The following is a 15,693-nucleotide window of genomic DNA, read 5'->3' as shown; positions in this document are numbered from 1 at the left end:
AAGTAGCCTATTTACTGTTGTTGATGTGGGTCACTAGCCCACGATTGACCAAATCACGGATCCGGGTTTAATTAAGAGGCATGGCCAACAATACATTTTCCTCGTCACTGAACTTGCTGTTAGCCAATTCACTTTCTAGTACCAGGAGAGCTGAAAGGAACGAGTATTATTCCCTACCTTTTTCACCAAGTCAATTTGAGACGTTGGTCTACCCTACTCTTTAATTTTAATTTTTTCCTCGAAAGGAAGACTGGCAAATGGCTTCGCCAAAATTAAATCAGCAATGCTTGGCATCCGTGCGCAGCTTTCTTGCAAGCTGACTAGCCCCCTCAAGTTCAAGTTCAGTCACTCAAATAAACGAAATTTCTGGAACTAAGATAGCAAACTTAACACTATATTTACACTTTATTTACAATGAAAATATATACAAACTAAAAAAGCTGGTAGAAACCGTATGTAATGAATGAAATCGAAATGTAAGCTGATCTCTTACAATACACCACACCACTTGCGAATCCGCATGGGACTGAACTGAAATTCACTGCTGCCTGTCTATAGTTGAAACGAGCTGTCAATCAAAGAAAATATCCGGCCGCTTTCACCAATCACCAGTGTAAGAATATAATCCTGAATACTCCTAAACCTACTCTTGTAAATGCGCGGCCCAAGGGTGACTGTCGTGTAGTGTAGCAGTTTAGGGTTAACTTTAGGCCAGAGATAATACGTGCTGCTCTGTACATTTTGTACTTTTCGTATGTTCTGTTCCTATTTCATATCCTGGTCAACTCACCATATAAGGAGTTGTTTTATTATACATGAAAGAGCAGACCATACACCCCCTAGAACAGGAGGAACCAGGAATGTGGTTTCAGTGAAACTAGAAGGTACAGAGAAAAGCAAAAGAGTATGTTCTCGCGGTTATTGAACTGTGCATAACTCCTGTGTGACCTTGATACTGAGTGTGCAAAACACATTCCATAACTTTCTACTGCTGATACTCCCTATGCAGAAGTGTGTATATATACGCCCTGACGCAGCTATGTGTCAGGACACGCAGAGAATAAACCAGATTGATTTAGACTCATGTGGTTCGCTCTCTTCTTGTCCTCGGAGATCTCCTGGTAACGCATCTGAACAGCACGCAGCGCAATCTTAACAATTTGGTGACCCCGACGTGATACTCTCAATCAGGTAAGACATGTTTGATTGACTACCTGGTTGGAAGTAGTTCCGTAGTGCCCTAAGGAGGGCTTTGTTTTCCCTGGTTCGAGTCCAGGAAGAGCGCGCTATAGAAATTTGTGTAGTGCCCTAAGGAGGGCTTTGTTTTCCCTGGTTCGAGTCCAGGAAGAGCGTGCTATAGAAATTTAGATAAATATCTGCTGTTTGTTTCTGTTCAGATCCGTTTGCTTTAATGTACGATGGGGGGCTCGTATCCTAAACCTGAGGTCACAGACACCCCAGCGGAATGGATGAATAAGTGTGGTTTAGGCTATTACGTTACGCCGTGGCTGGACAATTTGGCTGGGTGGACGGAGGCAAATCCTCAGATTCCATCGTATCCCCGTGATGGGACGTTTAATCCAGGCTTTCTTGCTTCAGCGCACCGTATGATTTATGAAAGCTTAGGCGATCCGGATTGGGACCGCCCTTATATGCGCGCAGGGTATGATAAATGGTTTGACATGAAGAAGGTATGGGATAAATCAAAGGGTGTTTACACCCCGAGACCTGTTTTAAAGGCTATTCTAAAACCAAAACTTTCTCAGTTAACCTCCCATGTAAAGCGAGGGAGGAATAGTTACGTCCCACTCATTCCTCATCTCATATACATGTCCAGTAAATTTGTTAGCACATGATTTAATGTGCAAATTAGAAGTAAATCTCACATCCACTCCAGATGGACTAACTATTGAAGTAAGTGAAATGTGCGGTGTGCAGTATGGGTTTGGAAGCCCTCTGTATGTGTATGTCTGGCAGCTCTGTTCAGATCAGCTCACACAAACTCCAAAACACCTTGTACAGCTCGCACACTTGAACACCTCATCAGTTGACACAGATTATATGATGAGGAGCGTTTGCTCGAAATAGTCGATGTGTTGCAACCTAGAAATGACGTCGCTATGAATATAAAGGAAGAAATAGCTCCGGCTCAGGAAGGTGGCCGTCCGCGTCAGCGCACCGTGTCGACATTTTTTTGGAGGGACACACCGAATGCTTTGCAGCTCCTGCGTGAGCAGTTAACTAGGTATTTACTGGCTATGAAACAAGCGAACCGTGATCTGTCGCAGGTTACTAACTGTAAACAGGAAAAGTCAGAAGTGACGTCGGCTTTTTGGAAACGTTTTGGTGAAGTTTGGCAGCACCTGGGTGGGTTAGAATTGGACATGACTCAACCCAATCCAATGTTCCTGTCCACCTTTTTATCTAACTGCCGCCCTGAGGTTCAGAACGTTTTGAAACATCACTTGAGCGATAGGACTCATTTGGTCCTTCGCCAAGCGGGTGAACGGTTGAGGACAATGGAAAGTGATGGGTTGTTAGATTGTAAGACTAATAAAGCATGTTTATCTGTGGCCCCACAGGGCCCCGGGTCGTATCGTCATAATAATGACAAAACACGCACCGGGCCTCGCACATGGTCGGGTGGGAACCGGAAGAAAACAGGCAGGTGCCACTATTGTGGAAAGGAGGGCCACTGGATGAGGGAATGCTATGCGCGGCGGAGGGATGAGCAGAGTAGGACGGGAGAATTAGGGGATGTGTTGCAAGGCCAGAATCCCGGACCTAAGGGCTATCGGCAGAATAACGGACAGGACCAGCGCTATCACGCCCCGCTATAGGGCTGCCCCCAGGGTACGGAATCCACAGCCGTTGCCATGTTAAATCTCTCTTTTAGCTCTCCTCGTAACGCGGAGCTCCCTCTTGTGCCTCTGTGTTTGGCAGGAAGGGAGTATCCGTTTATACTTGATACTGGGGCCACTATGTCCTCAGTAGGGAGGGATTATGAGGGTCCTTTATCTACACGGTTTGTTAGCTCTGTGGGGATAGAAGGGGTTCCTTTTGACTCTAGTTGTACACCACCCTTACCTGTCATCTGCACTCTGGACCCTTCATTGCGTTTTTCACACTCTTTCATTTTTATGCCAGAGTGCCCTTTTAATCTTTTAGGTCGCGACCTCATGAGTCTTCTCGGACTCTCGATCTCCTTTAGCGGCTCACACATGATTGTTGATACTCCGGACGGTGCTCCGCCTGATGTTTTTGCTCTATCCAGTTCTGTGCTGCCACATAACATTCTGAACGCTGCTTGTACGTCCCAAGCTCTTTCCCCTGTTCTCTCTGCTCTTCCTAACACCCTGTGGGCGGATCATAAGGACGATGTGGGCTCTGTGAGCTGCTCTCCGTATGAAGCTGTTATTAAACACTCTACACCTGTTTATGTTAAACAATACCCTCTGTCTCCTAGTAAGCTCGATGGTATTGACAATATTCTACAATCTCTTTTGCAGCAAGGTGTCGTGGTTCCTTGTGTCAGCCCGTATAACACCCCAGTGAACCCGGTCCCAAAACCGGATGGCACATGGCGCCTCACTCAAGATCTACGTAAAATAAATGAACTCATCGTTCCCGTGGCTCCAGTGGTCCCTGACGTTCCTTCTCTTATGTCTTCTATTCCGTGTGACCATGCTTATTTCTCTGTGATTGATTTGTGCTCTGCCTTTTTCAGTGTTCCTGTGGGCCATGAGACTCAGCCCCTGTTTGCTTTCACACACAGGGGAAGACAATACACGTGGACGCGGTTGCCACAGGGTTTCATTGACTCACCGGCGGTCTTCACTGCCGTATTGCGGGACGCGCTGGCTGATCTCTGTCTTCCCCGGGGCTCCACGGTGCTCCAGTACGCGGATGATCTTCTGGTAACGGCGGAGGATCAAGACGCTTGTGCTGCCGCCACATTGTCTCTCCTCACACTCCTGGCGCAGAAGGGTTTCAAGGTCTCGTCAATGGATCCCTGACTGTTCAATCTATGACAAGTGTTTGCGTTCAGCTATAAGTCACTCAGATCCTTTGACTCAGCCCCTGGTCTGGACTGAGGACATGCTAACGGCCTTCAAGGCTCTGAAGCAAGCTTTGTGCTCCGCCCCTGCTCTCGGGCTGCCGAACTATCGTTTGCCGTTTCACCTGTATGTGTGCAATCAGAAGGGGACCGCCTCTGGGGTGCTGGCTCAGGAGCACGGGGGGGGCATGCGACCTTGCGCGTTTCTGTCTAAAACTCTTGACGCTGTGGCACAAGGGCTTCCTGGCTGTCTTAGGGCTGTTGCTGCGTGTGCTCTCATGGTCACGGACGCTGAAAAACTTGTTTTGTCGCATCCGCTCATTTTACACACTTCACATGACGTCGTGTACATTCTGCGGAATCTTAGCACTCAGCATTTGTCTGCTCAGCGTCGCTCTGGCTATGAGTTTATTCTTTTGGCCACAGAGCATCTCACTGTTAAGCCCTCCTCGTCGTTTGATTCTGTCGCCCACGCTCTTCAGCGTCTTCTTAACTCACAGGATGACGATGTTGCGTTTGACTCACATGACTGTCTTTCTAATATCGTTTTTGAAACTAGCATCCGCCCAGACTTACACTCCACCCCTCTTTCTACAGGCGATTCTCTTTTTGTAGATGGTTCCTGTTCCCGCCCTGCGGATGGTGTGTTCCTGTGTGGTTACTCTGTCTGTCGCCTCCCTGATGAAATTGTTGAAGCTCATTCTTTGCCTTTTTCTTCTGCTCAGGCTGCGGAGCTCTATGCTTTGACTCGCGCATGTATTTTGGCTCAAGACACAGACGTTACTATTTACACCGACTCACGCTACGCTTTCGGCGTGGCGCACGACTTCGGCCGCATTTGGGCGTCTCGGGGGTTTACGACAGCCAACGGTAAGCCCATTTCTCATTCTTCACTTGTTACTGATTTAATCACCGCCTGTCTCCTTCCGTGCACGTTGGCCATTGTTAAGACACGCGCGCACACAAGAGGGGACTCATTTGAAGTAAAGGGCAATTCATTCGCTGATCGAGTCGCTAAAGCTGCAGCCGCATCCGGTGTCCTGCCTCCAGGCTTTAATTGCGCTTTAGTTTCTACTGATCGCATGGTTAGCGCTGTCTTACCTGACATAGATCTCATTTCTATCCAGGCCTCGGCCTCTGTGGCAGATACACAGTTCTGGGACGCCCAGGGCGCGACAGAGAAGAGTGGCGTTTTGCTTGACGCACAGGGCCGTCTTTGTTTACCTCGTCACTGTACTCCCTTTCTCGTCCGCGAGTTCCATGGTCCCACTCATCGCGGCCGAAGAGGGGTAGTGGAGGATATGAACAGAACATTCTGCATCAATAATTTGCACACAGACGCACACAACATTCTGGACAAGTGTTTAACGTGCGCCCAGAATAATCTATCTAAACCAGGCGCGGTACATCAGCACCTTCCCATACCCGACACGCCTTTCCAAGAATGGCAGATCGACTTCACTCACATGCCAAAGCAGGGCCCGTTCAAATACCTTTTGGTCATGATTGACAAATTTTCACGGTGGATTGAGGCTTTCCCGTGCAGCAAAGAGAACGCCCGAACAGCAGTGAACAAACTTACACAGGAAATTATCCCACGTTACGGTCTTCCGGTAGGAATTGACTCTGATAAGGGAACGCCGTTCACCTCTAAGGTAACGCAGGAGCTATGTAAAGACCTCAAGATCAATTGGCGTTTTCATATCCCATACCATCCACAGTCCTCTGGCATTGTGGAGCGTGCGAATAGAACAATTAAGGGTAAGTTGCGTAAGGCTATGCAAGACGCAGGCACGAAAAATTGGGTCCAAGTTTTACCGTTGGTCCTCGCTGATATGCGCATGACTGCTCAGGTCGCTCTCGACAATTTATCTCCGTACGAGCTCGTCATGGGACGCCCCTTTCCTGTCCCTTGGCGTAGAGGCATGCAGGTTATAGGAACGGGTGATCTTGAAGTACATCTCAGCGAGTACGCGGTGGGTCTCATGCGGGTGCTGGATGAGTATTGGGCGAGAGTAAATTCCAAAAAGCCTCCCATTCCAGAGGCACACACTCACCCCTTTGAGGTAGGGGACAGAGTTTTAGTAAAGAGATTCGCTAAACTAAACGCTCCCATGGAGGAGTCACCCTACAGTGGGCCCACCGATGTACTCGCTGTAACTCGCACGGCTGTACTAACGGACCTTTTTCCACAGTGGATCCATGCCAGCAGAATAAAGAAGGCTCCAATGTAATAGAAATCTATATTGTTGATGCTTAACAGACTTTTGTGTTTCAGAAAGTTGCTGTGACAATAGCTGACGGCCTTTTCAGGGATCCCCTTCCAGCATCTGGAGCAATCCAGTTTCGGCTGATCTACAAAGAGGGGATGGTTGGTGAGTCTTGCAAAGTTCTGGGCTGAAGAGTCTGAAAAGCACGGGAGCCTGTGATATTTTTCGCCGTCTGCACCCTGTGAGCATTAGAGAACAAAGTCAGTGACCAGTATGACTTTCTTCATCATCGTGCTGATCTCAACGCTTGGGGCAGGGTTACCCGCACAAGCAATACACCGGGACCCAAGGGATAACGAGTTTTGGAAATATATAAACTTCACTGTAAAAACATCAATGAATATGAGTATACCTTGTTATGTGTGTTCTTTGTTACCCCATGACAGCAGCGATCCTTTTCCGGTCCGAATAGCCCCATCTAACTATTCTAAGGTTAATATGACATGGCTCAGCCTGTGGCCCTCGTATACTCAAATTAAGGTTTTCCTGACAGACAATACAGACCCAGAGGTAAGGTTGTCAATACACTGGGGTGTGAATAATACTCTGGGCTTGCGTCAGAGTATTAAAGAGGGGATTGTAAGAATATAATCCTGAATACTCCTAAACCTACTCTTGTAAATGCGCGGCCCAAGGGTGACTGTCGTGTAGTGTAGCAGTTTAGGGTTAACTTTAGGCCAGAGATAATACGTGCTGCTCTGTACATTTTGTACTTTTCGTATGTTCTGTTCCTATTTCATATCCTGGTCAACTCACCATATAAGGAGTTGTTTTATTATACATGAAAGAGCAGACCATACACCCCCTAGAACAGGAGGAACCAGGAATGTGGTTTCAGTGAAACTAGAAGGTACAGAGAAAAGCAAAAGAGTATGTTCTCGCGGTTATTGAACTGTGCATAACTCCTGTGTGACCTTGATACTGAGTGTGCAAAACACATTCCATAACTTTCTACTGCTGATACTCCCTATGCAGAAGTGTGTATATATACGCCCTGACGCAGCTATGTGTCAGGACACGCAGAGAATAAACCAGATTGATTTAGACTCATGTGGTTCGCTCTCTTCTTGTCCTCGGAGATCTCCTGGTAACGCATCTGAACAGCACGCAGCGCAATCTTAACAACCAGTCTCCTCGCGGAAACTGCCATGTCCCTCCCATGTGAGGCTGGGAGTCCGTAGGCGGGCATTTTCGCAGTATTTGTCCAATAACCGTCTTGCATTTTGAGATTGAAAAGCGCATAGCTCCCAAATGCCATTGAAGTCCACTGAGGCTGGGAGTCCGTGAGAGTCCGTGGGCGGGCGGTTTCGCAGTATTTGTCCAATAATCGTCTTGCATTTTGATCTTGAAAAGCGCAGAGCTCCCAAATGCCATTGAAGTCCACTGAGGCTGGGCTGCATCGCGCTGTCACGAGGGGGAAAAACTCACGCACACATTAAAGTTATAAGTGAATTATTTCGCACTGTAGTGGGTTGAGCACATATATTTCTATGATTCTGGATCTGAAATAGCAATGTTATAAGGTCGGCTATAACATAAACCTAGCGCAATTCATCCTACACGATGTTCGTCATTTTTAGAGGCTGAGCCTCCCTCGTTGTCTTACAGCAATCGCCCGTGGTGTTGTCCCTTGCGGACAGAGATTTCTCTGGATTCTCCAAAACATTTAATGATATTATGTACCCTAGACGATGTGATCCCCATATTCTTTGCAATTTTACATTGAGGAATGTTATTCTTAAATTGTTGCACTATTTGTCTATGCAGACTGGCAAAAACTGTGGTCTGTGAAAACTCATCTCATCTCATTATCTCTAGTCGCTTTATCCTGTTCTACAGGGTCGCAGGCAAGCTGGAGCCTATCCCAGCTGACTACGGGCGAAAGGCGGGGTACACCCTGGACAAGTCGCCAGGTCATCACAGGGCTGACACATAGACACAGACAACCATTCACACTCACATTCACACCTACGGTCAATTTAGAGTCACCAGTTAACCTAACCTGCATGTCTTTGGACTGTGGTGGAAACCGGAGCACCTGGAGGAAACCCATGCGGACACAGAGAGAACATGCAAACTCCGCACAGAAAGACCCTCGTCGGCCACGGGGCTCGAACCAGGACCTTCTTGCTGTGAGGTGACAGCGCTAACCACTACACCACCTTGCCGCCCCACTATACATCAGTGTGGCAAAATTCACAACCTTTTACTGTACAATTACAGAGGCTGCCACAGACTTCCAGCATATAATAATAATAATAATAATAATAATAATAAAATAACACAAAAGCAGTAGGCTTCCAGCCCCATTGGTGCTTGGCCCTTAATGAATGGACAAATATGAAACTAAAAAAGAATGCCAAAAAGCAGGCAATAGAAAAAAGAAAGAAAAGAACAAAAAGCTCATAGTTCAGTGTATACAGTTAAACATAAACAAACAAACAAACAACAACCTATAAATACTCGGCAGTGAATTCCTGCCAGGAAGAAATACCTTTCAAACTTTTTTTTTTATAACCACAAAAATGTAAGGAAGGAAACAGTGAAGGAAAAATAATTATTCAGACACTTTTGTTTCTGTTATTTAAAATACTTCCACTACAAATATACACTTCAAATCTGAACAGAAAAGTATATAAGCATAAACAAAGATACATTTAAATATGTTGCAGCATTGTGGTTCAGTTTTGTCCCATTCTTCTTGGGAAATCATTTTCAATTTCAAAATCCTCAATAAATTTTCAATGGGATTTAAAGGAGACATATTCTGAAGAACCCAACTTTTTCAGTGCTTGTGCACATACATTTGGCTGTCTTTTGTGCCTACCAGCCCATAAACTCTGAAATAAAACAACACAGTCAATTTATTTTGTTCCGCCTGTTTCAGAAAACATGTGCTCAACAAGTCATTCAGATTTGCCTCCCCCTTCCTATGTCACAAGAGGCGCTCATTACAATTATACCGCCCACTCATCTGAGTATCTTCACTCATGGCTTGAGAACTGCCTTTATGAATGAAAATCCATGAGGAAGATGCTACCTGATTGGCCGGGGAAAGAGGGGGTAGGGTGAGCAGTGGCTCATTATCATTTAAAGGAACAGGCACTCAAATTGGCCATTTTGAACAAGGCTATTTAGACAGGGTGAGAAGAGAGCTGTGGTGCTTTATTCTTGTAGTATTTTGATCAAAGCATGTCACAGACATTTCATTAAGACTGCAGGGAACAGTGCTACCTTGTGCAAAAGGGACATAATATGTCACCTTTAAATCAGGAGATCAACTAGGACATGCTTTGCTTTGTTGATTTATTTTGGCTGTATGGTTTGTGTCATTGTCTTGTTGAAACCTCCATCTTTTCCCCAAACTCAGTTTCTTGGCTAATGACATTGATATGTAATGGTACCTCACTCCATTCATGTTTCTTTTGAGGATATGTACCAATTCTGTTTGGTGATAGGTTCCCTCCTCCTTACATCACTGTGGTTAAGGTGTTTTTGGATTATCAACACAACCCTTCTTTCTCTGAACATGACAAGCTGAATTGTTGGCAAAGGCTTCATTTTTTTTTCACCTGACCAGAGTATATTGTTCCAAAAGAGTTCTGATTGACTAAATGCTATTAGATGCACATCTCTGTGCTTCTTTTAGTGTTCCAGTTAGCTTTCCAAGAGAGCAGGGTAACAATGATTATTGTGGGCAATTTTTTGTGCATCTAGAGCAATTTTGCACACATCACTATAGACAAAGAATCTATCATGCAAAATTAGCCATACCGGACAACTATGCAATGTTTTACTTTTGTAAAATAAAGTTGTCGATAACTGCATTGAGAGTGACAGCTCGAGATGAACTACAAACATGGATTCCATTAACTACAACTCCCAAGATCCACAGCGCCCTCTGTCACCTGAGTTCTAATTGCACCTCTCTTTCATTCCACTAATCACTTCCCCTGCTACTTAAGCCTCCTTCTCACACTTTACAGACGCAAAATATCTTTCAGTGTTTACTCCTGCGTACCGAGCCATTTGTTTACTTAGTCAGCCTTCCCATTTCCTCAACCTAGTTTCTTGTTTATCTCACCTCATTCTCTGGTCTAGTTTCTGTTGCCCTGTTTGCTGATCGACCAACCCCTGCCTGTTTTCTCAACTATGATTCTTATCTTGTGATTTGGCTTGATCTCCAGCTTGCTTCCCCGCTCTCCCCTGCATATACATTTGTAAGTGCCTGCACCCTGACAGGATACTTTGCCAGCATAGATGCAGCAGAGAAGGCGAAGTAGACTGCTCTGAGTGTTCAGGCACATATATTAGGAGAACATTAGCAGGTGCTTGTCGACTTAAATACCAGGATGGCTCAGCTTGCTGCTGTAATGTCGCAGGCCCTCCTATCGCATCCTGAATCCTCCACCACTTCAGCTAAACTTCTCCCACTGCCTGAAAAGTATGCCGGCAATGCATTGAACTGTAAGGGATTCCTACTTCAATGTTCTATGTACTTCTTGGCACTCCCTGCTATTTCGGATGAACAGAAGATAGCAAAGTTTATCTCCCTATTAATGGGCAAAGTGCTGCAGTGGGCAAGCGCCGTCTGGAAAGGTGGAGGCGAGCACACCATGTCTTATGTCAACTTCCTTGAGCTGTTTAAACGAGTATTTGACCATGAACCGGAAGGCGTATAGGTTGGCAAAATTCTCCTCACCATTAAACAAGGTTCAAAAAAAGTGGCTGAATATGCAGTGGTCTGCTCCCTCACTGTCCCTACGACTGTATGATTGACCTCCTACCAGGCACTTCTCCACCTCGCAGCTGAATTTATCCCCTGTCTCAAACTGAACAAAAGGTGATGGAGGAGTACATTCAAGAGCCCCTCAAACAGGGGTGCATTTGCCCCTCCATGTCACCAGCATCAGCAGGGTTCTTCTTTGTGGAGAAGAAAGGGGGGTCTTTGTCCTTGCATTGACTATAGAGGTCTCAACCAAATCTCAGTTAAGTACTCATATCCTCTTTCCTTGGTACCTTCAGCCCTAGAGCAACTGCACTCAGCCAAGATCTTCTCTAAACTAAATCTATGCAGTGCTTATAACCTGGTCTGAATTCATGAGGGGGATGAATGGAAGACAGCGTTTAGTACTACCGCCGGCCATTTTGAGTACCAAGGCATGCCTTATGGGCTCTCTTCGGCACCAAGTGTCTTTCAATGTCTGATTAATGATGTCCTTTGTGACATGTTAGGGAGATATGTAATCACATACATTAATGATATCTTGATATAGTCCCTCAACGAAGAAAGTCATTTGAAGCACGTCAGGTCAGTACTCCAACACCTTCTTGAGAACCATCTAAGCTGAGAAGTGCAAATTTCACCTGTATCAGACCTCATTCCTGGCCTATATTATCAGTGCAGAGGGAGTTAGCATGGATCAAGCTAAGGTGTCTGCAGTAACTTTCTGGCCTGTACCTGCCTTGGTCAAGGAACTCCAATGTTTTTGGGGTTCGCCAACTTCTATCACCATTTCATTTGAAACTTTAGTTCCATTGCTGCCCCATTGACCTCCCTCCTAAAGAAAAGTCCTAAACACCTACAGTGGACAACAGCAGCTGAGGAGGCCTTCGCCAAGCTCAAGACAGCCTACACTATAGCCCCTATACTTCAGCACCCTGACCTGACTTGACCATTTGTTGTGGAGGTAGATGCCTCCGAAACTGGGGTAGGGGTCATTCTCTCACAGCATTTTGGAGAGAAACCCAGGCTCCATCCATTAGCATTTTCCTCGAAGAAACTTACTCAAGCAGAGAGAAACTATAACATTGGAAACCGGGAACTGCTAGCCATCAAGTTAGCCCTAGAAGAATGGAGGCACTGATTGGAGGGAGCTACACATCCTTTTGTAATATTAACTGACCATAGAAATCTGCACTATCTCAAGGCAGCCAAGATACTTAACCCATGCCAAGCCAGATGGGCATTGTTCTTTACAAGATTTCATTTCACAATCTCTTACTATCCAGGCACCAAGAATACTAAGGCAGATGCCCTGTCTAGGACCCACAGCCCTTCTTCACAGAATCCTGAACCATATCCCATCCTAGCACCTGAATGCTTCATCCAAGCAATCTCATGGGACCTAGACAAGGAAATAAGGGACTCGCAACCCATGACTCCCTCTGAAAACTGTCCTCCCAACCTCCTGTATGTACTTAACAACCTTAGAGGAAGATTAATAACTTGGGCACATGCATCTCCTGCCACAGGTCACCCTAGGAATAATCGTACACACCAGTTGCTACAAAATAAGTACTAGTAAGAGAATATACAGATGGACATTAACCACTTTATCTCATCCTGCATGGAATGCGCCCAAGCCAAGGTACCTAGAGTTCCATGTGTCCTTATGCCACGTGCACTTATGGACACCCTTATGCTCAAACATGGTGTTTGTTATGGCCAAACTGTGCATGGCACAGAAGTCCAACAACAGAACACCACTCATGTCCAGATCAGGCAGGCCGTTTCTCCCAAATCACACCCCTCCAGGGCTCACAGTCATTGCCCACATGAGTGTTGAAGTCCCCCAGTAAAACAGTGGACTCTGCTCATGGTGCACTGTCTAGCACCCCACTCAAGGACTCCAAGAAGGCCGGGTACTCTGATCTACCATTTGGTGCATAAGTGCAAATGACAGTCAGAGACCGTTCCCTGACCCAAAGGCGCAGGGAAACGACCCTCTCATTCACTGAGGAGAACTTCGATGTTAGCATGCCAAACTGGGAAGCTACCAATAGCCCCACCCCTGCCCAGTGCCGCTTACCCTTGGCAACTCCAGCATAGAAGAGAGTCCAACCTCTCTCCAGGAAATTGGTTCCAGAGCCCAAGCTATGCGCTGAGGTGAGCCCAATTGTATCTAGTCAGTACCGCTCAGCCTCACGCACAAGCTCAGGCTCCTTTCCCACCAGAGAGGTGACATTCCATGTCCCAAAAGCCAGTTTTGTCAGCCAGGGATCAGTACACTGGGGCCTCCGCCTTTGGCTGCTACCTGATCCACAGTGCACTGGACCCTTACGGCACCTCCTGCAGGTGGTGGGTCCACAGGAGAGTGGTTCCGTGTTGCTCATTCAGGCCATAGTTAAGGCACACTTTCTATATGTAGTGGAATGTATGTCAAGGGCACTTTTATGAGCAGGGTACATATAAATTTAGGCCTGGCATTGTATTTGAGTGGAGGGTGTAAGTTCTGGAGGGCAGGGCATGGTGCCTTGGTAAAATAAACTGGCTGGAACACTGTTGTTTTTTAGCAGGAGTTTTGAGTAGTGTGATGGAACAGAGATGATTGTGGTGCAATTCATTTCTTATTCTCTGTAATACTGCTGTTCCTGCTGCTTTCAGATCATCCTGCGACTCTTTTCAAGTGACTGTTGGATTCTCTCTGAGCTTAGTTGTCATTAATCTCAGAGTGAATTGTGAAACCTTGCATGGCACACCTCTCCAGAGACAACTGCAGTGCCTTGCAAAAGTATTCATCCCCCTTGGTGTTTGTCCTGTTTTGCTGCATTACAAGCTGGAATTAAAATTGATTTTTTTTCGGGGGGGGGGTTAGCACCATTTGATTTACACAACATGCCTACCACTTTAAAGGTGCACATTTTTTTTATTATTGTGACACAAACAATAATTAAGATGAAAAGACAGAAATCTGGAGTGTGCATAAGTATTTCTTCCCCCCCCCCCCCCCCCCCCAGGTCAATACTTTATAGAGCCACCTTTTGCTACAATTACAGCCACAAGTCTTTTGGGGTAGGTCTCTATTAGCTTAGCACATCTAGTCACTGGGATTTTTGCCCATTCCTCAAAGGAAAACTGCTCCAACTCCTTCAAGTTAGATGGGTTGTGTTGCTGTACAGCAATCTTCAAGTTATGCCACAGATTCTCAATTGAATTGAGGTCTGGGCTTTAACTATGCCATTCCAAGACATTTAAATGTTTCCCTTTAAACCACTCCAGTGCAGCTTTAGCAGTATGTTTAGGGTCATTGTTCTGCTAGACCGTGAACCTTCATCCCAGTCTCAAACCTCTGGCTGACTCAAACAGGTTTTCCTCCAGAGTTGCCCTGTATTTAGTGCCATCCATCTTTCCTTCAATCCTGACCAGCTTTCCTGTCCTTGCAGATGAAAAATATCCCCATAGCATGATGCTGCCACCACCATGCTTCACTGGTGTTCTCAGGGTGTTGGGTTTCCCATGATGGCCAAAAAGTTCAATTTTTGTCTCATCTGACCAGAGAATCTTCTTCCATGTGTTTGGGGAGTCTGCCACATGCTGTTGGGCAAACTCCAAACGTGATTTTTTTAAGCATTGACTTTTTTTCTGGCCACTCTTCCATAAAGCCCCACTCTGTGGAGTGTATGGCTTAAAGTGGTCCTTTGGACAGATACTCCCATCTCCACTGTGGATCTTTGCAGCTCCCTCAGCGTTATCATTGGTGTCTTTGTTGCATCTCTGATTAATGCCCTCCTTGCCCAGTCTGAGTTTTGGTGGGCGTCCTTCTCTTGTCAGGTTTGTAGTGGTGCCATATTCTTTCCATTGTGCTATAATGGATTTAATGGTGCTCCCTGGGATATTCAAAGTTTGGGATATTTTTTATAACCCAACCCTGATCTATACTTCTCCACAATTTTGTCTCTGACCTGTTTGGAGGCTCCTTGGTTCTCATGTTGCTTGCTTAGTAGTGTTGCAGAGTCAGGGTCCTTCCAGAACAGGTTGATTTATCCAGACATCATGTGACAGATCATGTAACACTTTGATTGCACACAGGTGGATCTTAATCAACTAATTATGTGACTTATGAAGTGAATTGTTTGGACCAGCTCTTATTTAGGGGTTTCATATGAAAGGGGGTGAATACTTATGTACACTCTAGATTTCTGAGTTTTTTTTCATCTTAATTATTGTTTGTGTCACAATAAAAAAAAAAAAAAACAATGTGCACCTTTAAAGTGGTAGGCATGTTGTGTAAATCAAATGGTGCTAACCCCCAGAAAATCCATTTTAATTCCAGCTTGTCATGCAACAAAACAGGACAAACACCAAGGGGGATGAATACTTTTGCAAGGCACTGTACTTGTGGTTCCATGGACTTTTCACTTGCATATTATCAAATCAGTTGTACTGACAGGGATGTAAAAGGTCTTTGGTATGACTCGGTAGCTTTTAACATTCAGGTGTTGCATACATGTCAACCTATACGGAATGTCCGTATTTTATACAGATTTGATTCAATAAACGTGGTATACGGGCGTATAAATAAAGTTATATGGATTCTTTAAAAAAAACTTATATTTATTTAGAGCTATAATCAATTCCCACGA

General features: G+C 45.5%; 1 protein-coding gene across 1 annotated transcript; it reads left to right on the top strand.

Moving 5' to 3' along the window:
* Positions 1–615: 615 nt before the first annotated feature.
* On the top strand, positions 616–7,373 carry LOC132892814 (protein NYNRIN-like). Its single transcript, XM_060931220.1, has 2 exons — positions 616–1,191; positions 3,776–7,373. Exon 2 carries the CDS (start codon positions 4,099–4,101, stop codon positions 6,289–6,291), a length of 2,193 nt encoding a protein of 730 aa, XP_060787203.1. The 5' UTR covers positions 616–1,191; positions 3,776–4,098; the 3' UTR covers positions 6,292–7,373.
* The last annotated feature ends 8,320 nt before the right edge of the window (positions 7,374–15,693 follow it).

Source organism: Neoarius graeffei, chromosome 1 (genome assembly GCF_027579695.1).
Source record: "Neoarius graeffei isolate fNeoGra1 chromosome 1, fNeoGra1.pri, whole genome shotgun sequence".
NCBI classification, from domain to species: Eukaryota; Metazoa; Chordata; class Actinopteri; order Siluriformes; family Ariidae; genus Neoarius; species Neoarius graeffei.
The sequence above is the reverse complement of the archived record's forward strand: the minus strand, read 5'-3'. Positions and strand labels throughout refer to the sequence as shown.